This window comes from Falco punctatus, assembly GCF_963210335.1.
Source record: "Falco punctatus genome assembly, chromosome: 5".
NCBI classification, from domain to species: Eukaryota; Metazoa; Chordata; class Aves; order Falconiformes; family Falconidae; genus Falco; species Falco punctatus.
Genome location: NC_137584.1, coordinates 74068878 through 74095094, shown reverse-complemented (window position 1 = coordinate 74095094; position 26217 = coordinate 74068878). Strand labels below are relative to the sequence as shown.

The window sequence follows — 26217 nt, the reverse complement described above, 5'->3', positions numbered from 1 at the left end:
GGGCGGCCCGGCAGCGCCCCGCCGTGACGCGCGGGGGACGCGGCCGCCGCGCCGCCGCCGCCAGTGCCGCTGCCGGCCGGGTACGCGTTACGGCCTCGCCGCGCCGGGCGGGGCCCGCGGGCCGCCGGCAGCGCTCACCCGCGGGGCCCGGGGCCGGCGGCCGCCGCCAGGAGGCGGCCGGAAGCGGGAGGGCGGGACCCCGCGGCCGTGCGGGGCGCGTGCTGACGTGGCGGCGACGGCGGCACCATGCGGAGCGGCGGCGGCCCGGTGAGTGCCCGGGGTGCTGCTGGCCGCCGCCGGCGGGACTCGCGCTTCGCCCCGAGGGTCTCGCTGGGCTCGGGCGCAGAGTGGGCTCGGCGCGGCCCCGAGTAGCCGAGCGGCCCCGGTCTGCGCCGCTGCCGCCCGCGGGCCGCGCCCCGTCCCGTGGCCGGGCGGCGAGCGGGGCTCGCTGCGGGCCGCCCGGAGAGCCGGCGGCGGCGTTCAGGCCCGCTTTCCGCCCGGAGAGCCGCCCGCCGAGGCTGAAGCCGGGGGGCGGGTCCGGAGTGGGGCGGCAGCCGCACGTGCTGCCCGCACGGTCTCCGTCGCGGGAGGCGGCGGCGCGTGGGGCCGCGGGCCGGGAGCCCCGCGAAGGACGCGAAGCCGTTCCCGTGTCCCGCGGGGTCGGGACAGGCGCGGCAGCGCGGAGCCCCGGGGGCTGCCGTCGACGCCGCCGCCCGCGCTCGGGCCACAGCAGCGGCCGCTCGCCGAGCGCCTGCCTGCCTCCTCCCGCCGCGGCGGGGCGCTTGGCCGCTCCGCTGCCCGTGCGCGTCGGGCCTCTGCGTGCTGCGTGGGCAGCGCGCCGTGCGGGTGGGAACCCCGCGGGCCTCGGCGGCGCTGTCTGTGGAGGCCCCTTCGGGATTGCGGCTGTCAGCTTCCCGGAGAGGGCGCCTCGGCGGCTCATCCCTGCTCTCCCTTTTAGATTGCCTCTCCTTAACCGGGAGCGAAACGTTTCAGACAGGTCTCTGCTTTTATGCAAAGTGTTTTACTCCTGGAAAGAAAAATCCCCACAAACCACCTTAAAACATGTGCCGTGTCTGTCAGCCACCCGTGTCCCGCAGGTGGCAGGTGAGGCCGGCTCATGGCAGCGGGCTGCGCCTGCCCATCTGCTCGGTTTTCTCATTACAGCGTCGCAGGCCTGGTTTGTTACTGTAGCTGCTCCTCAGTGAGGTTTCTCCATGGTTCCGATGTAGGGGTTTCCCAGCCGCCGCTCTTGGCTGCGCATAAACTGCCTGGAAGTAATACAGGCGCAAAGATCCCATTGCCTTTCCTTCCAGAGAAGCCCAAATAGGACCGTGAAGTCATTGGTCGAGCAGTTGTGGCGTTCTCTCCTGCTCCTCCCCTGAGCCTCCCGTGAGCAGAGACTCTGGGGCTGGAGACCCAAGGACCGTCTGACGCTCTGTGGTCACGGTTTAAGGATTCATCTAGTTGATGTCGCTGCCGTCTGCTGAGTTTCTTAGCTGTTGGCTGGGCTGTCTCTCACTGACTGTGGTCCTGGGAAGAGTGAACTGCTACTTGTTCCTGTGTACAGATGAGATGGCGAGAGCATAAAAGACAGATGAAAGTTATATTTTTCCCAGTGCCTTTGTTTTCTTAGTGGTGAGTTTCATTTGCCTGGAAGCTGCCCATTCCCTAGTTCTGCTCCAGCACCCGCAGTTTGTCAGCATCTCCTCCTGACGAGTCATCGCAGTTTTACGATTTCTTCCGATTCTGTCATATCCCCGTGTGCTGTTTTCCCCAGAAAACATGTAGCATTTCTTTCTAACAACTAACTTCATGGCATGGTCCAGCTGATAATGTGCATTACATTTTTCTGTAAAGACGATGGGTAGTTAAGCCATGTTCTCCCTGCTGACCCGCCTCCCCCCGAAGTTTCTTAGCCAGTTCCTGTATTTGGCAAAATACTCTCTGTTCCTAGGTTACGTCTTTGGCATTTCATATACTTCTGCTGGGCATTGATTTTTGTGCCGTGTAAACAAGTGCCATGTAAAAGCTAGTCAGTTGGGATCTAAACCATTTGTCATCGTGTGTGTCACGTGAAGCGTGGGGGCGTGGGGGAAGATTTTTCTCGACGCCTAGTGTTAGGTCAGCGCCCCAGGAAAGCTGGGACCCTTGTGCCTGACCAGTCCGTCAGCATCCCGTTACAGGGACCCTTCAGCAAACAGTCCCACTGGATCGGAGGGCGATTTGAGCGACTTGTTCAGGGGAACACGCCAACAACAGCAGGTGGGACCCCTTGGTGGGTCTGCCCACGAATATTTTACCCGCTGCCAGTTACTGCTAGCGTCCACAAAGGATTAACGCTAACAGCTTCCGGAATAACACTCTTTACTCATATAAGATGGTGACCGGTTGGGGTTTGTGATTGCTGGTGATAGAGACTGTCTGCAAAAGTGAGCTTGGAGTCATACACAACCAAACTATAATCACTAATAACAGCTAGCATGAGTTAGTTATTTAGCACACATAAGGTCAAGTTCTTACTTTGTCTTATTATTGGCGTCCGTGTGGGGGAGAAGACGGGTGCAGCCTGTTGACGGATCCCAGAAGTTAGGATGAAGTCTTCCCTAACTTCTCCCCTCATCTGCCCACCTGTTTTACTTCGTAGTGTATTGCATATTCATTTATCGTACATAGGATTGGTTACAAGCTTCTCGCTTCTAATGCAAATTAGTACGCATCCGGAGATAGCACTGCTGAAGCTCTCTACTAACTGCGTGGGCTCCTCAGGTGGGGTTTTGCCCTCTTTTGGGGGGGGCTATTTGAGTTGGAGGTGACGATCTCCCACTACCACAATTAGCTTTATCTTATTTTCAGCTAATTTTCTGTTGGTGTCAGTGGACTGCAACACCTTCGGGTCCTGTTTTCTCTCCTAGCGAGTACTTCCCTCATGCGAAGGCTTCCTTCTGCGTAACTTAGGTGACGGTGTTCTTTGCACTGTCTGTTCTGTGTGTCTCTTCCTCCCCAAGGCTGACTGCCTTGGTTAGAAGTCCCTTCATTTGTACCAACTTTAGGGTGAGTCGGATTGACCTAGCTTTGTGGACACTGAATCGGAGTCGGGTAATCCAGGGGTTTAGACAGCAATCCCCCCTGCCCTCCTCCTCCCCGCCTGCACTGATTTCAGTCCAGGACTAGCCCTTTTCTGTCATATTTAGGTGGAGCTTGAGCAACTCCAGGCATACACTTTGTGGTTACTAACTTGTATCGGGTGCCCAGTGAGGTGTAGCAGTTCCTTGGAGGCCGGTAACTTCGAGATGGAGGTGTGCGTTAGTATTACGATGAGATTATTTCATCTGAAGAAAGTCATTTTGCCACAGTGGTTGTCTGGCCGCGGACATCTCGTGGGTTCTTCATGCAACAACTGGTACGCAGCTTATCAACTGTGTGGTGCCATCAAGTTGCTGTTCCTGCGGGATAGCACAACAGAGCCTGGCCGCGGTGTCTGTTCCATCCTCCGTCACTTATCAGCATGTGCTGAGCTGGCAGGGTGTGTTGCTTGGGGAGCTGTGGTGATGTAGATTCCGTGCATGCCAAGCATCCTGCAAGCGACAGCTGTATTTTACCCTAAAAAAGCTTTCTGGAGTATGGCGCTTCTGTCAGGACCCCATTTTCTCTAATTGCCCCCCTCAAGGTGATTTTCCCACAGCGTGGTCAAGCCTGGGGCAGAAAGCAGGTACCACTGGACGCATTGGAGACAAAGAACACTCCCTCGTGCCCCGTTGCAAGGGGAAGGATGGGCTTTCGTGTGGGGAGCGTAGCGAGGCGTATCCCTCTTTTGATGCCAGTCGTAATTCATCTGCGAGTTGAACAGCTTAAACGCTTCCTGGTTGCAGAAAACAGTGGTTTCCTTTTCAAAGGATGGTATGCACGTCCTCAGAGTGCAGGTGACTGTGTTTAACTGAACGGTGAAACGTGCATAAAGAAGAAAAATTATGCCACTAATGTAAATTGTTCTTACTTTGTTAGGACGGCAGGCCTGGACATCACAGGCAACAGAAGGTCAAGAGGTCTCTGGGAAACAAAAGGTATGTGAATGTTTCTTGCGTGGTTTGATGGGAGGGCAAGAAATAAGCTGAGGGATTCCTCTTGGAAAACCGTATCTGGTCTGTGCACGATATTCTGAATTTTCAGAGCTGCGATGATTTTGGTTTGTGTGATGAGCATCTCAACTGACTTTGCTCATTGGTTTGTAGGAAAAGTGCTTTTCTGACACTTCACAAAGGGGTATGAGCTTTCATTGATTGTTTTCAAAAGGGTTTTAGCACTGGGAAGATAAATATTTTATGTTTGAGACCAAGCGGTGTTCCAAAATCTATGTATTTTGAGCGTGATTGCAACTGTGAAAGGCTTTAATTAGAGAATTCCTCTCCCCGTCCTTCTGCGGTACCTTCTTAAACATAGTCTATACTGACCTGACCTGGTACCATCAACGCCTCCCACCTACTGATTTTAGCACGGATGCGTTCAAACGTGTGAACTCCACAACCCGGCACGTGGGAGAGTATTGCTGGGACGCCCATCACCGTCATCGTTAAGCGATCTACTTATTTCAGTTTGTGAATTTTGGCAGCACTGGGATACGTTGGCAAGTGTTTGTTTTCTGTTCTCTCCTCTCACACGTTAATGGTATTTGCCCAGAGAATAGATACTCTCTGTGTTGCTTTGACGCCTAATCGTTTTGCTGTCGTGTTACAGTAGTGTAAATGTCCAGGCATTTCAGGGCTGTTGAGAAATACTTGAGACTAGCGAAGCCAAGTTCCGTCTGATCTCGAGGAAGAAAAATCGCGGCTGCTGGCTTGTCTGTCTAAATTCATCTTCATGTAGTGCGATTTGTAGGATCTACTGTAAGGCTGTCTCCATTGCTGAAAGCCCTTGCTGGTTCAGATTCTTTCTAGTGTTAAGTCTTTTAATTGTGTAGTGTCAGCTCTGGCTCTGAGAATAGGTACTGAAGGAGATCTTGCCCTTTGTGGGATGGAAGAGGTCTCTTTTGTAACGCTGGGCTGCAGAAGAAGTCCTATATTCTCCTCGGGTTGCTGAAGGACAACTGTGTATTTTTAAACGGGGTTTAACTTGTGCCTGCTTCCGAAGTTGGAGGTTTGAGGCAGGATGGATTTATTTTTTTTTTCTGTTCCTCTCAAAAGCTTTTTAATGTCATTCTGTAAAAAGACGTCCTGAAAGATAACATTTGGGGTGGCACTTTTCAGTTCAGGAAATCGAGGCGATTCGGGGAACTGCGCGATGAGTTTTAGAGCGCTTGGGAAGATGCGAGGGGTGCTGTCTGTCCGGTTATTGTGGTTGTGCGTGTATGTATGCATACCTGTACACAGGATTTTGAGTTGTTGTTTTCCAGGTCTAAGCACTTTGAGGAGGTGGAAACTACTGTCCTAGGACTGAGCAGTAACTGCGATGAGACAGGCAGCAGCGTGTCTTCCGCCTCACCACAGGGTCGAGTGAACGGAAGTGCAGAGTCCAGAAGCAAGCGGGCCATTCGCAGGCCTGCTTACTGGTTGGAAACGAGAGGAGTAAAAACCAGCATTAACAAATCTTCAGAAAATAAAGGTACTCGTGGCTCTTGGCTCGATGCAAACCTGTTTTTCTCTGTGGTTCTTTGATGAGAGCTTAGATGACTTCTGAAAGACATGCCACAGATTCCCAGCTTGGTAATGCCACTCATGCATCAGGAGAAATAGATTTCCTCCACTGCAGAAGTATAGGTGAAATTCTCTGAGGTTACACGGTTCCTTTTGAGTGACTTGTCTCTTGAAATCAATGACTCTATGACTGAACCTACTTTTATCTGTAGAAGAGGTGTGTATGAGGGTTCTGCCAGTCGTATCAGGAATATGCTTTGAGAGCTTCAAAACCAGAACAACCATCGCTAAAGATGTAGAAAAGGGTTCATTCAGCAGTATTCTGGATTAGGCATGGGTTTTGTGGTTGGTAGTTGTTTTTGTTTTTTTTTTTTATTAAGGATGCTTTCATTTCTTTTCTCACTTTTGTCACTGACTGTTTTTGGATTTGGAGTGGTTTGGGTCCTACGCTCAGATTTCCCAGCCTGGCAGCTGTTTTCCAACCTTCTCGTGTGGGGGAGAGCCAAATCTTTGCTCTTCTTTAGTGTACTTCCTTCTCGCCTCTAAGTCAGGATGTGTATCCCATCCTGTTGTGGGGAGAGCCGAATCTGGCGCCTTGATAGAACCGAGGCTGCTGCAGCCCCACACCCCCAGGTCGAACCAGTAAGGAGGCTAAGCGCGTATTGCTGTAGGTACAAACACAGGGCTGCCACCTGTACACGCAGCCAGCCACACGGACCAGCGCAAAGAGGCGCGCTGAGCACTCGCACAAACAGCCCCAACAGCCTCCATCCTGTTTGCCTGTCTGGCTGATCAGGATGAAGATGTGTTGGTGGGAGAAGAGAAGCATATACAAAACGTGCATATGAAAGAAGTGCGTGTATATAGGTATGTGTATGTTTGTGTGTGCACGCACAAGTGCAATGTGGATCTCTCCTGTAGCTGGACTTAAACGCTCGCTCTGCTCTGTATCTGGCCTTTGGATCCTGGCCTACTCAGTTGCTGGTGCGTGGACATGTTGGCCCCTGAGGCCTGCAGAGCCACGCCAGTTGCTGGTGTAGACCTCCTTACAGACAGGCTCACATGCTCAGACACTGCTGTCCCCTGGTCCCTCTGATTTGGTGTCAGGCATGAGCAGGCTTGTGTACAGACCAACCACCTGTACAAGCAAGTGGTCCTTTTTATCGTCTTACACCTCTGCTTTCCCGCACTTGATCCTCCCCAAATCAGGTAATCCTCAGCCTTTCCCTTCCTTTGATCCCACTCCTAAACATCCCAGTCCTGTGTCACCGTGACTTGTTCTTTGCTGGCATCCCGTGTGTCACCTAACCGTAGGTGTTAACACCACACTCTTCCCCTCTCCCTGCTCCCTTCCCTTCCCGCTCCCCAAGGGTGCTGCAGAGGGTGGTTCCCAGGGACTCATCCTGGTGGGTGTCCTGGGACAGACCTGGGAAGAAGGTGTCTGTTTCTTTGAGACCATCATTTGTGTTCCCCTGCCTGCTGTCGTGCTTCTGTACTTGTCTGTGGTCGTGGAGATAAGCCTTTGATAGGCCTGGAAAGAGGGAGGGGAGCCAGGATGTTACCTGGGGTTCCCACCAGCCGTTGTTTCTCTGTGCTACTTTGTGTGTGCGCACAGATGAGCTTTTTATGACATAACCTCGCACCTTCTGGCTCACTTCCTGAGGAGCGTTATTTTCCCAGGCCGTGCTGTGACACTGTTTCTTGCATATTTGCTGTGTCCAAGGATCGCAGGCTGTGGAGTACCTAGATGTTACTGAGTCCAAAGGCTGTCTCTAGCTCACTGCTGTCCAGGTGCCTTACAAAATCTACTTTCCTGCACACACCCCACCCCCCCTTTTTTTTTGGAGTATTGAATACGAGGATAAGCTGAGGCAGCAGCAGGCTCAAAGCTGTTACCCAGAGGGAATGATGAAAGTGAAGCGTTTCTGTTCTTACTCGTTAGCAGGAGAAGTACTATTGAAAGGCAAGAGGAAGTCCGAGCAAGGGGAAGGCGAAGATCTTCCGGACTCTCCCAAGAAGAAGCAGAAGATTTCGGGTAATACAAATAACTTGTAATTCCTAGTTGCAAGCCTCCAGGCGCTTCAGATTTCCTCCATGCCCAAACGCTATCCTCTGCTGTCTTCCAACTCTATTTTGGATTCTAGGTGTTTTGTTACAGGAGCCAGTTGGCTAGTTTTGATTTTACAGTGGGAGATGATTGTTGTAATTTCAGTCTCTTCAAAGTCCAGCAAAGGGTGGGAGGAAAGGAAGCAGGGGAAGTACAGGCTAGTGTGCTTCATTTCAGTTTCCCCAGAGATTCTGGACTAAATAATCAGAGAACTTAGTTGTAAACCTCTGGAGATGAATGAGTAGATGATAACAGCAATACGGGTTTGTTGAGGAGAAACCAAAGCCGACCACTTTAATGCTCTTTTACCGCAGAGACAGAGGCCGGGGCAGGGGTGGCGGTGGGGGAAAGCTGGACATCATAGGCCTTTCATGCCTTCAGAGGATCGATAATCAGTGGTGAGGTGCAAGAGGAAGTGTACGAGTGGTGAAAGCAGGAGCAGGTGACGCAGGAGAAGTATACATCTGCCGTTCAACCTTGCAAGGATGAGGTTAAGGAAGCCAAGGGCAACCTGTAGTTGAATCTGGACAGGAAAGGATTCTACAAGTATGTGAACAGCAGATGGAAGGCCAGGGAAAGCATGAGTGCATTGCTGAAGAGGGCAGGGGAACTGGTGACAAATGATGTTGAAAAGGCTGAGGTACTCGGGGTTTCCTGTGCCTTAGTCTTGATGAGTTACAGGAATCCTTCAGGAATGCCGGGTGCCCGAGACCAGAGGGAGGGTCTTGAGCAAGGGAGCCTTACACTGGGTGAAGGAGGGTGAAGTTAGAGTGCTTGAACAGACGGGACCTACCTAATTATTTACCATCCGTCGTCGTGGCTAATCAGGGAGGTCGCAGCTGACTGGAAGTTAGCAAATACGATGCTTACCTAGAAGAAGGGCCGGAAGAAGGATCCTGGGAACTACAGGCCGGTCAGTCTGACCTCGGGTGCCGGGGAAGGTTATGGAGCAGATCATCTTGAGTGCCATCCTGCAGCACGTGCAGGACAACCAGATGATCAGGCCCAGTCAGTGTGGGTTTATGAAAGGCAGGTCCTGCTTGGCTAGCCTAGCCTAATCTCCATCTGTGACAAGGTGACCCGCTGTAGTGGATGGGGAAAGGCTGTGGGTGTCGTCTGCCTAGACTTCAGTAAGACCTTTGACAAGGTTTCCCACAGCATTCTCCTGGAGAAAAGGCGCTGCTCATGGTTTGGACAGGTGTCCTGTTCGCCGGGTAAAACCTGGCTGGGTGGCCGAGCCCAGGGAGTGGTGGTGAATGGAGTCACAACCCGCCGGTGGCCAGTCATGCGTGGTGTTCCCCGGGGCTCGGTGCTGGGAGCAGCCCTGTTGAGTATCTTTGTCAGTGGTCTGGATGCGGGGCCCTAGTGCAGCCTCAGTCAGTTTGCAGACAGCGCCAGGTTGGGCGGGAGCGTAGATCTGCTCGAGGGCTCTGCGGAGGGACCTGGCCCGATGGGCCGAGGCCAATGGTATGAGGCTGGAGACGGCTCAGTGCCGGGTCCTGCCCTTGGGTCACAGCAGCCCCACGCAGCGCTACAGGCTTGGGGGAGAGTGGCTGGGAAGCTGCCCGGCGCGAAGGGCCCTGGGGGTGTTGGTCGACAGCCGGCTGATTGTGAGCCGGCAGCGTGCCCAGGGGGCCAGTAGCATCCTGGCTTGTGCCTGAAATAGTGTGGCCAGCAGGACTAGGGACGTGATTGTCACGCCGTGCCCAGCACTGGCGAGGCCGCACCTCACGTCCTGGGCTCGGTTTTGGGCCCCTCACTCCCAGACAGACACTGAGGTGCCGGAGCGTGTCTAGAGCTGGGCAGGGGGCTGGGGAAGGGTCTGGAGCACCAGTCTGATGGGGAGCGGCTGCGGGTGTTTAGTCTGGAGAGGAGACTCGGGAGCGGGGGACACACGCGACACCGTACTGCTCTCCACAACTACCTGAGAGGAGGCTGTAGCCAGCGGGGGTCGGTCTCTTCTCCCAGGTAACAAGTGACAGGGCAAGAGGAAACGGCCTCAAGTTGCGCTGGGGGAGGTTTAGATTGGATGTTGGGAAAAGTTTCCTCATCGAACGGGTGGTCAAGTATGGAACAGGCTGCCCAGGGAGGTGGTGGAGTCCCCACCGCTGGATGGATTTGAAAGACCTGTAGATGTGGCGCTTGGGGACGTGGTTTAGCAGTGGGCTTGGCGGTGCTGGGGTAACGGTTGGACTCGATGCATCTGACAGGTCTTTTCCAACCTAAATGAGTCTGTGATTGTATGATTCGAAGTTACATGGGGCCTGACGGGTTGTACTGAGCGCTGAGAGAGCTGGCTGATGTCATTGTGAGGCCACTCTTGATTATCTTTGAAAGGTCATGGCACCTGGGAGAGGTTCCTGAAGACTGGAAGAGAGCAAATATCACTCCTGTCTTCAAGGACAGAAAGAAGGAAGATCTGGGGAGCTACAGGCCGGTCAATCTCACCTCAGTCCCTGGGAAGGCGATGGAGAGAATCGTCCCGGAAATCATTTCCAAACATATGAAGGACAAGGTGGTGATTGGGAGTAGTCAGCATAGATTTACGAAGGGCAAATCCTGCTTCATCAGCCTGACAGGCTTCTACAACGAGGTCACTAGCTTGGCGGATGAGGGGAGAGTCGTGGATGTTGTTCACCTCAGCTTTAGTAAGGCTTTTGGTGCTGTTTTGCACGACATCCTCGGCGGTGAACTGGCCAAGTACAGGTTAGATAGATGAACGGTCCAGTGGTTTGAACACTGGCTTAAAATCCAGGCCCAGAGGGTTGTGGTCAGCAGCACAAAGTCGAGTTGGAGGCACACCACTAGCACTGTACGCCAGGGGTAGATGCTGGGGCCAGTGCTGTTTAAGATTTTCACTAATGACCTGGGCAGTGGGACAGCGTGCACCCTCAGCACGTACACACGTGATACGAGCGGTGGTACATGAGAGGGGTGTACTGCTGTTCACAGGGACCTGGACAGGCCGGAGACTTGAGTAGAGAGGAATCTCTTGAGGTTCATCAAGGAGAAGTGTGAAGTCCTGCAGCTGGGCAGGAATAACCCCACATAGCGGCATATGCTGGGGGCTAACTTTGTGGAAAGCAGCTCTGCAGACAGGGACGTCGGGGTCCCGAAGGACAGCGAGCTGGCCTTGAGCCAGCAAGACGCGCTGTTGTGGCAAGGGCAGCCAACAGCATTCTGGGCTGCCTTAGGAAGAGCGTTGCCAGCAGGTCAGGGGAGGTGATCCTTCCTTTCTGCTCAGCACCAGAGTACCGTGTCCAGTTCTGGGCTGCCTGATACAAAAGAGAGGTTGGTGCAGGGCTGCAAAGATGATCGAGGGAGTGGAATATCTTTCCTATGAGGACAGGCTGAGAGAGCTGCGACTGTTCAGTCTGGAGAAGGCTCGGGGGGAATCTTACCAGTGTGTATAAACGCTTGGTGGGAGGGAATGAAGAGAAGGGAGCCAGACTCTTCTCTGTAGTGCTCGCTGACAGAACAAGAGGCAGCGGGCACACATGAAGACACACAAGGTTCTACCCAAAGGCAAGGATAGACTTTTTTACTGTGAGGGTGGTCAAACCCTGGCACAGGTTGCCCAGAGAGGTTGTGGAGTCTCCATCAGTGGAGGTACTCAAATCTTGACTGGACGTGTTGTTGGGCAGCCTGCTCTAGCTGACCCTGCGTGAACACAGGGGTTGGACTAGGTGATCTCAGGAGGTCCCTTCCAGCCGTAACATCGCTGTGATTTCTGTGAAACAGAAACAAGTATAGAATGATGGTTCGCAGTCTGTCTGTCCTAGGTTCGATTCTAACCGTTGTTTTTGTCACCAAGGACCTGGAAGTATATGTAGACAGCACAAAGCCGAAAGGGATGGCAAGTGCGGTGGAGAAAAGGCTGAAATTGAAAGCGGTCTTGATGTTAGAGAAGCAGTTTGAAAAACAGGATGGCATATAATATAGTGTGTAAACTTAAAGACGCTGTAGTTGGGAAGAAATACTAGCGCAGCTGAAAGACAAAGAGCAACATCCTAGGTGTCGGTTCTTCAGAAGAGGGTTTGAGATTTATAGCAGCTCAAATGTTGAATAAGGACGAAGAGCGTCATGCTTGTTCCGGCAAAGGCACATGTCATGCTGAGGTGTTTGGGCAGAGATGCAGACTGTCAGGCATGTGAAGTAATTCTTGTGCTCTAATGCAGGGTCACACTTGGAGTGCTGCTTCAGCAGTGGACACTGCAGTTCAGGAAGTGTGTGGACCAGCTGAAGAGACCAGGGAGAAGAGAGCAAAAAAACATAACCCCGTGAGAAAATCCTGAAACAATAAGAGTTGTTTAGCCTAAAGAAGACAGGAATGAGTAGAGGAACGGGACTGTCCCATTTGGTTGCCAACAAGTCGTTAGATTGGCTCAGCCGTACTGTGAACAGGGGATGTTTCAGTGTGAAGAGTTCCCATCCCCTGAGCTGTGTGTATGCACAACCATACAGATAGCAGATACCTGGATGGGGCTAATGCCTGCAGCTGTAAGTAGCTATGGATTTTGAGAGGGAGTAGGGAACATAATCTTGACGTTCCTTCAAAGAAAAAAAACCAACAAAAAAACCGTTGAACATTTCCGAATGAGTAGCTTTGAGACAGCAGGCTGAGTAGCAGCATCCTAGCAAAAAGACTCTGCTTTTTTGTAACAAGGCTCGCGAAATTAAGTCTTCTGGTCTTTCTTGTTTGTGTTCTAACAGGAAAAAAACAGCAAGCTGGAACGCAACAGAACTCCAGAGCGAAAGGCCCCTGTGTTCAGAAAGAACCAGAAGCCTATGGCCCAGGTAAGAAGAAGCAGCAGTTGCTCAGAACTGTTAATGAAGCAGCGTGTCCTGGTTTCAGCTGGGATGGAGTCACTTACCCTCTTAGGAGCTAGTACAGCGCTGTGTTTTGGCTTTGGTGTGAGAGCAATGTTGATAACGCACTGATGTTTTCAGTGGTTGCTGGGTAGTGTTTATCCCAAAGTCAAGGACTTTTCAGTTCCTCGGGCCCTGCCAGCCAGAGGGCTGGAGGGGCACAAGGAATTGGGAAGGGACACGGCCAGGACAGCTGGCCCGCACTAGCCAAAGGGATATTCCACACCGCAGAATGTCGTGCTCGGTACATAAACTGGGGGGAGTTGGCCGGGGCCTGCTCCGTGCTGCTCGGGGGCTGGCTGGGCATTCGCCAGCGGGTGGTGAGCATCGCTTGTTTGGGGGTTGTTGAGAGTTATTTCTTACTTCCCTCCCTTTGGATTTTATTCCTCTCCGCTTCTCCCTCTTTTTCCTTCCAGTAGTTGTTATGCTTATTCTAGTTTTTATTCTATTTTCTTTCAGTTACTAACTTGTTCTTATCTCAACCCTTGAGGTTGACCCTTTTCCCGATTCCCCTCCCCAGCCCTGGGTGGGGCCGGGGCGGGAGCGAGTGGCTTGGTGGTACTTTGTCGCCGGCTGGGGTTAAGCCTCGAGGCAGCTGAAAGATAAAGGTGATTCTTTCTAGGATTTGAATCTGAGCAACAGCTGTGTTTCTGGTGTTTCCATCTTGTTGTTCACTGTACTGTTGACAAGGAAGAACTGGCTGCTGTCCTCCTGGCGCTGTGTCAGTACTGCAGAGCAAGACTGGAGGGACTGCATACGGCCTAATAGTGTAGTTCCAGGTGGTTTTACCCCTGCACAGTGGGACGGTGAAGGGGGAATTGCTTTCTGAAGAGAGCAAAAGCCCGTTGAAATAGTTTCAACTCTACAGCTTGCAAAAATATGTATACTTTTTTACTCAGCAGAGTGTGTTTGCAGGAAAAACTCCGTCGCTGTTGCTGCCAAGTCACCTCTTGTGGTAACCTGGCAGGCAGAGACTCAAGCAGTCCGTCCTAGGAGAACAGCGTTAGCCTTGGCTCAGCAGGTGGAATGACGTGGGATGTGTTGCTCACAGCACTCGTGATATAGCCCAGTTTTCTGCCCGGTGCTGTCTGATTCACAGGCTTTTCCCGCAGCCACCTGGGGAGGGGCAGCCCCTCCCTGATACTACTGGGCCAAGGGGAAAGCCTTTAGATCTTTTGATGATAAGACTTTGGGCAGATGGCTGCTAAGCCACTTTCTTCCCAGAACCCCTTTCAGTAATTTATAATCCTTGTGGCGTATGGCCCTTCACAAACAGGCCAGGAACTGGAGACTGTGCCACAGAGGGTACTTTTCCCTGGCTGTATCTTGAGGATCTTGGCCCGGTGGTGTAGCTCTGTTCACTTTTGGTGCCAAGGTGGCTGGCTAACGTAAGTGGCGTGCTAAAGATTTGGTTAGTAGAAGCGAACCGTGGACTTTGTCTGAAACTGTTTGGTCACACCTGTGGCTGCTTCTACTGTGGAAACCCTTTTGCCAGAAGGAGAGTTTACTGTGCATGCTGAAGTAATTGTGTAAACTACAAGTGAATGGATGAAAAATCTCTGCTGCACAAGTGGAAGAACACTCCTTGCAAGGAGATGGTAGGATTAAAGAGTTTTTATTAAACGATCTCCCAAAAGGAGTGACGTGTGCCTCGTCCCATGGCACACTGGAAGCTGCAAATGAGCTAAAGCTATTGAAGTGTAGCTGGACACGAGTTTGGTAGCGTGTGACCTGTTTCCTTCTAGGATTAATTGTGCAAGTCGAAGGGGGAAAAAAAAGATGCTGTGTTTGCAGTTCTGTTGCAAACCTTTTGTTTTGGCAGGTAGTATGGAAGAGCGGTGGTCTTTGGAAATTCAGGACAAAGGCCGAGTTACCTGCCCAACATGCCGGGCTGTGGTGAGGAAGACTGTAGAAGGACTGAAGAAACATATGGTAAATTGCAGGCAGGTAGGAACACGAGAGATGAGCAACGTGTTCTTTAATCCTCTTCAGCTTGCTGCCTGCACGCTGTTTTGTGTTGCATTTAGAACGGGTTTCATCTCATCATCACGTCTCTAAGCGAGAGTCCTTTGTACACGTGTAAGAGGCTGCGCTTGGTGCTTCTGGCTTAGCCTTTTGCTGGCGGTTTGGGGTAGTGAACAAAGGTGTAGCTATTTTATTGTTCCCCTGAATGTTAGGCTCCCTAAAATCTCTTCTGTTCTTGATGGGCAGTTACCAGGCACAAACAAAATGTTCTGCTCTCGTGCTCCTTTCCCCCAAAGCGTCTCCCACTGCTTTGGTTAGCTTACAGTTGCACGCACCGTGTCCTTGTTTGTTTCTAGGAAATGTTCACATGTCATCACTGTGGGAAGCAGCTGAAGTCTTTAGGAGGGATGAAATACCATGTCATGGCAGACCATAACAATCAGGTAACATGACTGCTGTGCATCTAAAAACCCTGCAGGCAAGAGAGTTTTGGGTTCCTTCCCCGGCACACACAGTAAGAGAGCATGGTGGTTTTTTCCTGTGATGTAGCTGCTGCAGTCTTCTCTGCCTGTTATTTTTCCTGTGAGATTTAACATCTGAAAAAACAGGAGAGTGTTAGGAGAGATGGTAGCCGTCCTGCATCTTAGAAAGAGGGGGTGAATTTGTGTTTAGGCTGGTTATACGGTCACAGGTAAACAGCATTCTCAATGAGAAAAAAAATGATTGCTCATTAGGCTGCGAGTTTCAGTCCTGTGCTAGAAAGCTGTTTTTCTACATCCAGAACGGACTAGAGTTCAGTGCTTTACAAGTTGAAAGGTAAAAAAGCAGAAACAGCAGTTTAGTTCTTGTCTGTGTTTACTGTAAAGATAGGAATGCTACAGTCTGCTTTTCCTCTTTGCTGTTACTTTAAAGAGGGCGATGTCTCCTGTTGCAGTTGTGAAGAATTAGAACTTTTGAAAAGGTCACTGGGAAGTTTGGGTAGGGTTTAGATCAGAGGTCCTCACACTTTTTAACCAGGGGGCCGGTGCGCGGATGAAGTGGCAGGAAGCCATCTGCGGCTGCTTGGTTTCCCCCCCCAACCCTGGGCAGGGGGGTCTGTAAATACCGGGGGCCGGATTGAGGACCCTGGGGGGGCGTATCCGGCCCACAGGCTGTAGTTTGAGGACCCCTGGGTTAGATAATTGGTTACTGTTCTTTTTTACGTGGTTCTCAGTACTGTGGTTTCTGAACCTACAGCTGTATTAGTAAACGTAATAGGCCAGGGATCACGCTCTGACCCTGAGGAATAGGTCTGTCACTCTGTTCTAACTTTCTCTTCAGTCCAAGCGTAACATTATTATTAGGTAGTGTAGGAAATAATAAACAGCAACCATTGGAGAGAGAACAGACAAGAACTTGAGCTATAGTTTCGCACAGGTGAATAACCGTTACAGGTAGTTAGTCGGCTTAGCTTTAGCTGGGCTAAGTGGAAATGGCAGGCCCAGGAAATGTTAAAGGTGCGTGACAGAGATGAGTAAGTACTTCCCACAGGCAGAAGGGGACCAAAGTAATTATGGAAATACATACCTTTGTCCTTCCCAGCAGCTGTGGCTTGGGACCATTTCTTAGCAAGGTTTTGTTCCTAGATAGCTATCTAAATGTTAGAATGCTTATCTGCAAAGTGGTTTTCAGGCAGTTTACTCCCGTTAAAGGTAATTTGGTTGTTCTGGGATATAGACAGACCGTGATCATTGTATTAGATACACTTTTGTAAAATCCTAAGTTGCAGAGATGTAATTGTTTTGGAAGCTCTCCTTCGGTTGTGTGTTGACTAGTGAATTCCCTGTGAGAAGAGCTTTAAATGCTGAGCATCCCCTATGTTTTTCTTTCATCTTTCTGCTGTGCTTTAGCCAGTTGTGAAGGAGGGAGGAGAACTGGATGAGCAGCTTGAGCGAGACCGCCTTCGGAAGGTTTTGAAGCGTATGGGAAAACTCAAGTGTACGAGGGAGGTAAGCTGCATTGTGCTAAGTATTCTGAATTAAACAGCGGCAGATGCATGAATATAAAACATTATGAGAGTTCTGCTGGGTCTGCTGTGGGGCTGGCTAAAGCTGGATTTATTTCAAGATCCTAGGTATGTTTTAAGACAGAGTATTGTAGAATGATTTGGGTTCAAAGGGACCTTTAAAGGTCATCTAGTCCAGCCCTCCTGCAGTGAGCTTCTTCAACTAGACCACGTTGCTCAGAGCCCTGTCCAGCCTGGCCTTGAATGTTTCCAGGGATGGCGCACCTACCAGGTCTTTGGGAAACTTCTGCCAGTGCTTCACCGGCCTTGTAAAATTTTTTTTTCCCTTCAGTCTAGTCAGAGGGCACCCTCTTTGAGTTCAAAGCTGTTACCCCTTGTCCTATCGCTACAGCTCCTACGGAAAAGTCTGTCCCCATCTTTCTTGTAAGCCCCCTTTCAGTATGGAGAGGCCGCAGTAAGGTCTCCCCGGGGCCTTCCCTTCTCCAGGTGAAACAGCCCCAACTCTCTCAGCCTTCCCTCCTAGGAGAGGTGTTCCAGCCCTCTGATCATTTTTCATGGACCTCCTGTGGACCCGCTGCACCAGGTCCATGCCTTTCCTATACTGAGGACTCCAGAGCTGGACGCAGCACGCCAGGTGGGGTCTCGCCAGAGCGGAGCAGAGGGACAGAATCCCCTCCCTCGACCTGCTGACCACCCTTCTTTTGATGGCACCCAGGATCCGCTTGGCTTTCTGGGCTGCAAGCACACACTGCCAGCTCGTGTCCGGTTTTTCATCCACCAGTACCCCCAAGTCCGGCTCGGCAGGGCTGCTCTCAATCCCTTCATCCCCCAGCCTGTACTGATACCGTGGGATGCCCCGACCCAGGCGCAGGACCTTGGTCTTGGCCTTGTTGAACCTCATGAGGTTCGCAAGGGCCCACTTCTTGAGCTTGTCCAGGTCCCTCTGAATGGCATCCCATCCCTCAGGCATGTCAGCCACGCCACTCAGCTTGGTGTCGTCTGAAAACTTGCTGAGGGTGCACTCGATCCCACTGTCTGTGTCGCTGACAAAGTAGTGGACCCAGTGCAGACCCCTGAGGGACTCCACTCGTCACTGATCTCCGCCCAGGCACTGAGCTGTTGACCACTGCTCTCTGGATGTGAGATTCCAGCCAGTTTCTTACCCACCGAGTAGTCCACCAAATCCGTATCTCTGCAATCTAGAGAGAAGGATGTTGTGGGGGACCGTGTCAGAGGCCTTACGGAACTCCACAGAGGTCATATCCATAGCTCTTCCTTTGTCCACTGGTGTGGTCACTCCATCACAGAAGGCCACTAGGTTGGTCAGGCAGGACTGGCCTTTGGTGAAGCCGTGCTGGCTGTCTGGAATCACCTCCCTGTCCTCCATGTGCCTTAACGTAGCTTCTAGGAGGATCAGTTCCGTGATCGTGCCAGGCACAGAGGTGAGGCCGACAGGTCGGTAGTTGCCAGGGTCCTCCTTTCTACCCTTTTTAAAAATGGGAGTTTTACCCTTCTCCGCTCACCAGGGACTTCACCTGACTGCCATGACTTTTCCGGTGTCGGGGAGAGCAGCTTGGCAACTACATCAGCCAGTTCCCTCAGGACTCTGGGCTACGTCTCATCAGGTCCCGTAGACTTAGGTACGCTGAGGTGCCTCAGGTGGCCTCAGACCTTCTCAGATCTTCTCTTCCAGCGGGAGGGACTTTGCTCCCCCAGTCCTCGCCTTGAGGTCCATCCGCTCGAGAGGTGCGGCAGGAGTGAAGACTGAGAGAAAACCTGCTGAGTACCTCCGCCTTCTTGTCTGTTGTTGCCAGTTTGCCGGTCATGTTCATCGCAGGGTTACGCTTTCTTTGACCTTTGTGTTCTGGCTGACATACCTAGAGTAGCCCTTCTTCTTTTTTGTGTCCTTTGCCAAGTTCAGTTCTGGCCACATTTTGGCCTTTGTGACTCTAACCCTACACAACCAGGCACCTTACACCTGGGGATCGAGAGCTCTTGCACTCTGTGGAAGGGGTCCTCAAAGACCTGGAGCTCTGTTCTGCTGCCTTGTCCGCTTGCCTGTAAATGTAGGTTCAGCAAAGGTATGACTTTATAAATGCATTCAGTGGAGTGCGTCAGGGAGGAAGAAGTTAAAGGAGAACCGTGTTAACTTGCAACAGTATTATAAACTGCTGACAGCATTAGGTGATGGTTAAGGCTGCAAGGGAACCGGCTGAGGTCACCTAGTTCAACCCCTGTGCTCAAGCGGGGTCAGCTGGAGCTCTTTGGGTATCTCATGTGTTGGTGTCTTCAAGGGGGATCGAGAGGACACTGCATTGTTTCTTGTGTGCACCAAACACATTTTATGAATGTGTGCTTCTGCTCTTCCTCAGTTGTTTGTGATGGCTGGGAAGATGGTTTTACACATAATTAACTGTGTGAGCGTGTCTCTGGTTTTTGAAAGTACTGAGACTGGCTACAGCTAGAGAAGGGGATGGAGGCCTCCCTTAGATGGATACATCTAAGAATATTAAAACCTGGCTGATGCATGTTTGATTTGTTCTGTTCCCAAGCTCAGTGTCAAGTTGATCACTGGATTCAGTGTCAGGAGATCCTCTAGTAAGTGACATCCGCTGGAGCCATTGGGGTTTTTTGTTGTCCTCCACTGCAGCAGGAGGCAATAGCTGTATCCTGGGAGGAGCTGAAAGTTTTATTTACCATTACCCGAGTGTTGCTATTGCTCTAGACAGTCTGGCCGGCCAACCAAGTGTAAAAGCTCCCTCTTTTTCTGCCCACCTCCCGCATTTGTATCTGAATTCAATCTTCCCGTTTTGTGCATCCTCATTTTACACCTTGCTTCTTCAGTCCACATCCTGACATTTTCTGTTGCGCACTACCTACAAAGAAGCTGTAAGAAACAGTTTCTCCCATCTGAGCCAGTTCTTTCTCCCAGATTTTGTCCGTCTGAACAGGTGAACGTTAAGGTTTGCTACCTCGTGGTCTCTGGTGTGGCAGGAAAAGTGCCAGTACTTTGGTGAGCAAGCTGTGGATCCTATGCACAGTGGGCGTGTGATCACTTGGCGAGCATTTTTCTTCCATGCCTTTTTCTTCTGCATTGGCAGGGCTGCACAGGCAGCTTCACGACCATAATGGGATACCTGTATCATGTTAAAAAATGTGGGAAGGCTGCTTCTGAGCTGGAGAAAATGGCTATGAAGTGCCATCACTGTGGAAAAGCATACAAATCAAAGGCAGGACTTGTCTACCATCTGCGATCTAAGCATGGGCCGGTAAGTGCAAATGGCCATAGTTATCCCGATAGCCTGGTGGTACTTGAGCCATCCCGACGTGCAGCACACATAGGCTTTTGTCTGCTGGTCGGGTGGGTACTTAGGCCTGGCAAACCTTTGTGTTTTTCTGTCTCTCTGGAGTATTGTGTCCTTGACACTTTCCTTCTAGCAGCAGCTGTTGCTGTTCCATGACTAGGATGAAGTTTTTGATAGTGAATCACCGTGGCAGCAGTAAACTTTCCCCAGCCTGACTGTTGCTCCACGGAAGAATGGCGCCAACATGTGTAACCTGTGAGGTGCTTTTCTTTTGCTCTTGGAAGACCCAACACTGGAGCGGAGCAGGCAGTACTCTGCTTGTTGTCCATGAGGGCGTTAGAGGGAACGGTGCGATCCTTTCAAGACCAGTGGCTGCATGGAACTGTCTGCTTGAGCCTTAGTGCTGTGACCGCTCTGAGTAGATCTGGGGGTCTGTCTCGCTAGAGGGGTGCGCCTCTGTCCTGTGCCTGTGAGAGCGAACCACAGCCGCAGCAGCATTTTTGTGAGGGATTTGGCAGAATATTTCTTGACAGTCTTTAGTGTAACTGAAGTGGGAACTACCGAAGGAGGCTCACCTTCTTTGGCCCTCATTGCAGGTCCCTTTCCTCCATGAGGAGAGAAGAACAGAGAGCCTGAAGGAAATAAAAGGTGAGCCAAACAACACGGGCAGAGTTCAGAGGAGATCTGCAAAGGCGGCGATCTACTATCTCCATGAGCTAGCTGGAGAAGAGCTGGCCAGAGAGTGGCCGAAGAGAAAAGTTCTGCAGGACTTGATTCCGGATGACCGGAAGGTAGAAATGCTGTCTAGGGTCTGAGTCTTTCTTCACATTGGATGAGTCTTGCGCTGGCATCTACCCAGTGTTGCCAGTGTTCAGTGGCCCACGGAAAGCAAGTATTGAAGAAGTACTGTCTTGTGGGAGGGATCAGGTGTTGCTCTCCCTGGTCTTAGATTACAGTGTTGCTACAGCAGCAGTTGCTGTGGTGTAAGTATTTCATCCAGGCAGGCTATAATGACTTCCCAGGCGTATCGCTGTCAGTTTCAGTGGGCACAAGTAATGAAGGCAGTTGTAGGCAGTATGTTGCTGGCAAGTCGTAGGCTACAGGTCGCTGCTGCCCTGCAGTGATAGTTCATAGTTTTTCAGGCAGCAGAGTTTCCAGGAGCGTCTTTTAGGCTGTAAGGGAAACCCAAGGGTAAAGGGTGGTTCATGATTTGGGCGGGGTAAGTACAGTTAGAGGGATGGTTGTAGTCAAAGTCTGGGGATTCTGGCCTTGGTGGGGGGTGTTCCAGGTTCACTTATGTTTGTGGAGAGTCAGTGAGACAGGAAAGGATTGGCTGTTAGCGCAGGACAAGAAATAGCACCTCTGTCTCACAGCCTGGGAGAGAAAGGGCCATACTTGGCACTCTGCGTAGCCAACGCTGCTTCCAGCTTTCAAGTCCGTCTCTTTATCTCAGCTGAAATATACTCGTCCCGGACTGCCCACCTTTAGTCAAGACGTGCTGTGCAAATGGAAAACGGAGATAAAGATGTACCGAAGAGTCCACTGCCCAAATCAGGTAATCCTGAAGTGTTTCTGAAGCCTCCAAGGGGACAGATCTCAGGTCTGTGTGAGCCAACAGCTTTCCAGAACCCTGACATTGCAGTTTGTCTCGCTGTGGGCGACAAATTCTGCTCCACGGTTGGTTAGTGTCACCAAGACGCTGTCTGGACTGTTGCTGGAGGGGTGATGCCTCTGGGGATGTGTTTGTCTGCTTCAGAGCCAGTAACTTGGTGTCAGACTGGACAGCTTTCCCATCCAGCTGGGAGCCGGCCCCTTTGGAGGTTTGAGCAGTAGCAAAATGTCAGGCCCCGGCCTGTCTAGCAGGTGCACTAAACCTAATTACGGAAGCAGGGAGGAGTAGAGATGGAAATGTAAGAGTAGAGGAGCTGTGTCTGGCACAGCAATTAAGTTTTCTTTTGAAAGCTGGAAACGAGCTACAGAAGACTCTTGCATGGCGCTGTTGTCCTGCTCTAGGGACGCTTATGCATGTGCGCTTGGTCTCTTACAATCCCACGCACCAGCCACCAGTCAGATCCACTGAGAAGAAAAGTCCCCATTGGTGGAGACGGTGGTAGATGTGATGCGGGGGACATACGCTGCCAGGTAGCCAAGTGGCGGCTTCCATCCAGGTTTGGAGGTAGAAACAATGCCGTCCCCCTGCCCTACCCCATCCCCATCCCTCTCTCCCCAATTTTCAGCCTTGCGTCATTTCCAAGTGTAAGAATTGCAACGTGGTGCTGTGTATGGAGCTGTCTCCAGAAAGCAGCTGTCCTGTTGCACCGACAGGTAACGCAGAAGCATGTCTTGCAGCTCCCTCCTGTTTCAGTGCCTGGGATGTCGGCTGCATGGGACCGAGTATCGCGAGGGTGATGCCCAACGCTCCACGCGGGGCAGGCCTGCAAAGCTGCCCTTTAGCTGAGACCGCTGATGCGGATGCAGTGCCCCTAGGGACGTGAGCAGGGCAGGAGAGGTTGAAGCGTCTTGTTCTTGCCCCTGTGCTCTGCCTGAAATTAATCTCTGCTGCACTTTAGGCAGAACGCAAACTCTGTCGTTGCACTCAGGCTTTAATAGAGGGTGAAAGTAACTGTGACAGGAGTCTCTTGGAGATGTCGAAATGCGCTCAGAAACACTTCACTTGCTGAAAGCTTATGTCTCTTTTGATGGTCCTTTTAGCAGAAACGTTCTGGCTTTGTGGGACTCGGTGTCTCCCTCCCCCTGCCTCTCTTATCCCTTTTGGAATTGTCTTCTGGAGAACAAGACTTTGTTGTGTGGGAAGAAGTGATTTCTTAACTTGAGTTTTGCTGACGTGCCCTTTTTTTACCGTTTCAGGGTTGTGAGTCTGTATACGGCAGCGTCTCGGGACTCAAATCTCACCTCGGCACGTGCACCTTGGTTGGTAGCCTTCCTGTCCTCACTGTCTGTTATACCGATAGCCGGACTGTCCCTGTCCTTCAGCTGTCTCCTTGTTGAAGCTGTTGCCCAGCCATCTGCTGATCTGAGTTCCTCACAGTTTGAGGGCTTTGCTGTGTGCTAACGGGGTTGCCATTGCAAGCACTGCTTGAGGCAAGGAGGAGGCATCTTAACGGGCTGCCTTTTGGTGAAACCGCAGTCCTAGCTGTAGATTCAGAGCTACAAGAGCATTTTTTCCAGGTACGGTGCCAGAGACCTTGTAACATCTCACAGAGCAGTCGTACGCTTTGTGGGCATAGCCGGCGCATAAGGTCAGCGCTCCTGTAGCTAAAGCATTGTCTGGTAGGAGCAAGAGTTTCTTACTACTGGGTTGTGTCTGAGCAAGAGTCAAATACAATATATAGGCGCGTCAGCCTTCTTGGCAGCAAGTAGTGATGGATTTTTTTGTTTTGGTGCCAGGGAGACTTTGTGGCTGGTAAATACAAGTGTCTCCTGTGTGAGAAGGAGTTCGTTTCAGAGAGTGGGGTCAAGTATCACATCAACTCTGTGCATGCTGAGGTAAGACTGGCAGAATGGAAGTCTTCTGACCCCAGGCTGTCGGAGGGGGGGAGGGTGTCTTGGGAAGGAAATGCTGGATGCTTGCCCTGTTTTATTTTTTCCTTGCTCACTGCTAGGGACAGGGTCCTAGACTGGCGGGGCCTTTGGCTTGCTTAAACATGCATTGGTCTGGGGAACAGGCGTGTTGCTTCACGTGTCTTGTCCCAAGCTGCTGCTGCTCGGTTCAGCTCTTCAGCCTTTTCCATGCCTTTAGCCAGGCAGTTGCCAAATCAAGCCTGAATCCTCTGAGACAGGGCAACACCTGAGGAGGAACATCGGGAAGCAGATCTTTGTTAGGCAGCTGCCTTTCCAGATCTCAGGTTTCAGGAAGCCCTTGTCCCAGGAGGCAGCTTTATTATAAGCTCTGATAGGCTTTATACGGTATGTTCGCCATGGGTACCAACCTGTTGCCTTCTGAACCCTCCAGGACTGGTTTGATGTGAACACAACTACCACCAAAAGCTTTGAGAAGCTAATGAAAATCCGCCAGAGAGAAGAGCAGAGGAAGCAACGGAAGAAACGTCCTTTGACCCGGGGCAAAAAGAAGAGTACTGGGACCCTGGCTGCTAAGAAGCTCCCCGTTGCTGGAGTTGAAAAAACGAGAAGTAAGAGAGGTCGTCCCCGGCGGGTGGACAATGAGAGCGTGAGCAGTGAGGAAGGGCGGCCACAAGTTGCACGGAGAGCCAAATTTCCAAAAAGCAGCCGCAAGCGAGGCCGGAAGTAAAGCCCTAGAAGAAGAGCAGGAGCAATCCTAAAGCTTCTCAGTGAGAAGCCCCACTTGTGTCACGCTCATAACGCACAGCGCTAATACGAGCAACTGAATGTCTTTGGGACTGTGACTCCGTTCTGCTCAGTGACCTTGATTCTGAAACTGTTGCCTCTGGTCAGTTGTGGGAGACTTCAAACCAAAGCTGTGGTAGGGAGGCTGCCTCTCCTGGTGCAGTTCCCTTGGACAGTGGCACTAGCAGGGCAGCCGGTGTAGTTCCTGCTCTGGTTACAGTCTCAGTTTGGCTCGCATTAGTTGCTTGTTTAGTGGTTTCCAGTACAGCAGCTGTCTGTTTTGTCGTCTTCCTCTGATGGGCGAGATGAGGGTTCTTTTCTAGCAGTTCTCCCTATAAGGGACTGGCTAGCGCACCGTTTAGGTCCCAGTAAGTGGGGAACCCTTTCTTGCACAGTACATACACAAACGAAGCAGTGCTGTGCAGAACAGAAAGGCTTTAGCTTGCCCTGGCAGTGTCCTGGCTGCTGTCAGCAAGGCTGCCCCCGAAGAGCAAAGGCCTTCCTAGCGTGTGCTCCAGTCTGTTGCGCAAGGCACCGTCTCTCCTTCCGACGCTGGTGTTTAGGCTCAGCACCAGACAGCAGCACGTGAGCTCTGGTCTGCTTGGAAGTAGTTACCCTCCTCAGGAAACCAATATTCCCCTGGCATCTGTCTTCTGTAGCACTGGGCGTTGAATGTATGTCAGGGGTCTTCCAGTTCGATGAGGAATAAATACTCTCCAGCCTTTTGAAGATTTACTGGCCCTTCAGAGACCCCCAGTAACTAATGTAATAAGACGGTCTTCATGGGCCCTCTGAAGACTGCTTCTTTCAGACTCACCTGGGAAACAAAACGTACTGCAAGATGGCTCATATTTGCAGTAGCAGTCTTGCTGGTGCTGAAACCCAGGTTTCATTGAACTGCCTTGCCAGTGTGTCGTTCCCTGTCATGCCGTGTTCCCATAGTGTCCTTTTTTTCCTGCACTGTAGGCGTTGTCTTCTATCACCTGTTTCTTTTAAATATTGCTTCCTCGGTGTGAATGAGGTTGGATAGCAGTGGCTTCCCTGTGTGGAAGAGGGTAAAGGAAGAGGGTTCATTCTTTTAAGTCACACATATGACCTCTGCATCATAGGGGATATCCTCCTGTGCTCCATAAATGCAGCAGATGTCATAGAAGCTAGTAGGAAGCTGCAGCACAGGCAGTAGTACTCTGTTTTACAAAGAATGGGTTCTCCAGAATTTCTGTTGTCCAAAACCCCACTGTACCAGGAAGTTGCAAAATTTGACCTTTCCTTGCAGTTTTGCAGGCAAGAAACTAGGTAGTTGGCTGTGTGTTGCCTCCCTGTGAATTTTCACTGTCTATCAAAGCTGTTGATGCTTAAATGCACAGGGAAGCCACCACAGTTCCTGGTGAACAGGCAGGTTTATACATGTGTGTTACCACCAGAATAACCACGTTGGCCCCGGCAGTGGGAAGTGCCGTATGGGCAGGGTGTTCTCCAGAGCCACCTCTGCCAGGTGAGAAGCAATGCAGACCCCAGCTGAGCATGGTCTGTCTCTCGTGGGGAATAACACCTGTATGGCAGCAAGGCAGCATGCAGTACTCCATTGTGATTGACATGCAACAGTTACGCTGCCCTTTGGAACCAGCTGTCACTGTGGCTGTGGTGCTGTGCTGGAACTATAAATATGTGGACTTCTGTGCAAGGTGTGTAAGGTTTACAGTAAGACGGGCAAGACCAGAAGACGACAAAATAAAATGTCACCAGTGCGAGAATGCGGTTTCTTGTCTTTTTGCTGTGTAGTGTTCTTGGTACCATCCCTGCTTGTGCAACACACCCCACCCTGCCCACTTGGTTGTTCTCGCATGCTCTGGTGCTGCTCAGTTCTCTGCACCATTTCTCCTCAGTACCCCACTCGGTGCAGCTGTACTTTGACCACGTTTTCTACCTTCCCACCCAAGAGATGGACCACATGATAAACCCAAGACGTATAGGAGGTTTTTCTTAGTGATTTCAGCCTAGAGTCCTGTTTAC

The 26217-nt window shown here is 51.4% G+C and overlaps 1 protein-coding gene across 1 annotated transcript; it reads left to right on the top strand.

Moving 5' to 3' along the window:
• The first annotated feature begins 126 nt into the window (after positions 1 to 126).
• On the top strand, positions 127 to 25958 carry LOC308064218 (zinc finger protein 512-like). The gene is given in 15 exon segments (XM_080388304.1): positions 127 to 267; positions 4003 to 4061; positions 5387 to 5595; positions 7573 to 7662; positions 12448 to 12531; positions 14426 to 14550; positions 14925 to 15011; positions 16458 to 16556; positions 19675 to 19842; positions 20475 to 20669; positions 21332 to 21433; positions 22747 to 22809; positions 23287 to 23385; positions 23852 to 24142; positions 24144 to 25958. Coding segments are annotated over 15 exon segments (1728 nt in total). The 5' UTR covers positions 127 to 246; the 3' UTR covers positions 24180 to 25958.
• The last annotated feature ends 259 nt before the right edge of the window (positions 25959 to 26217 follow it).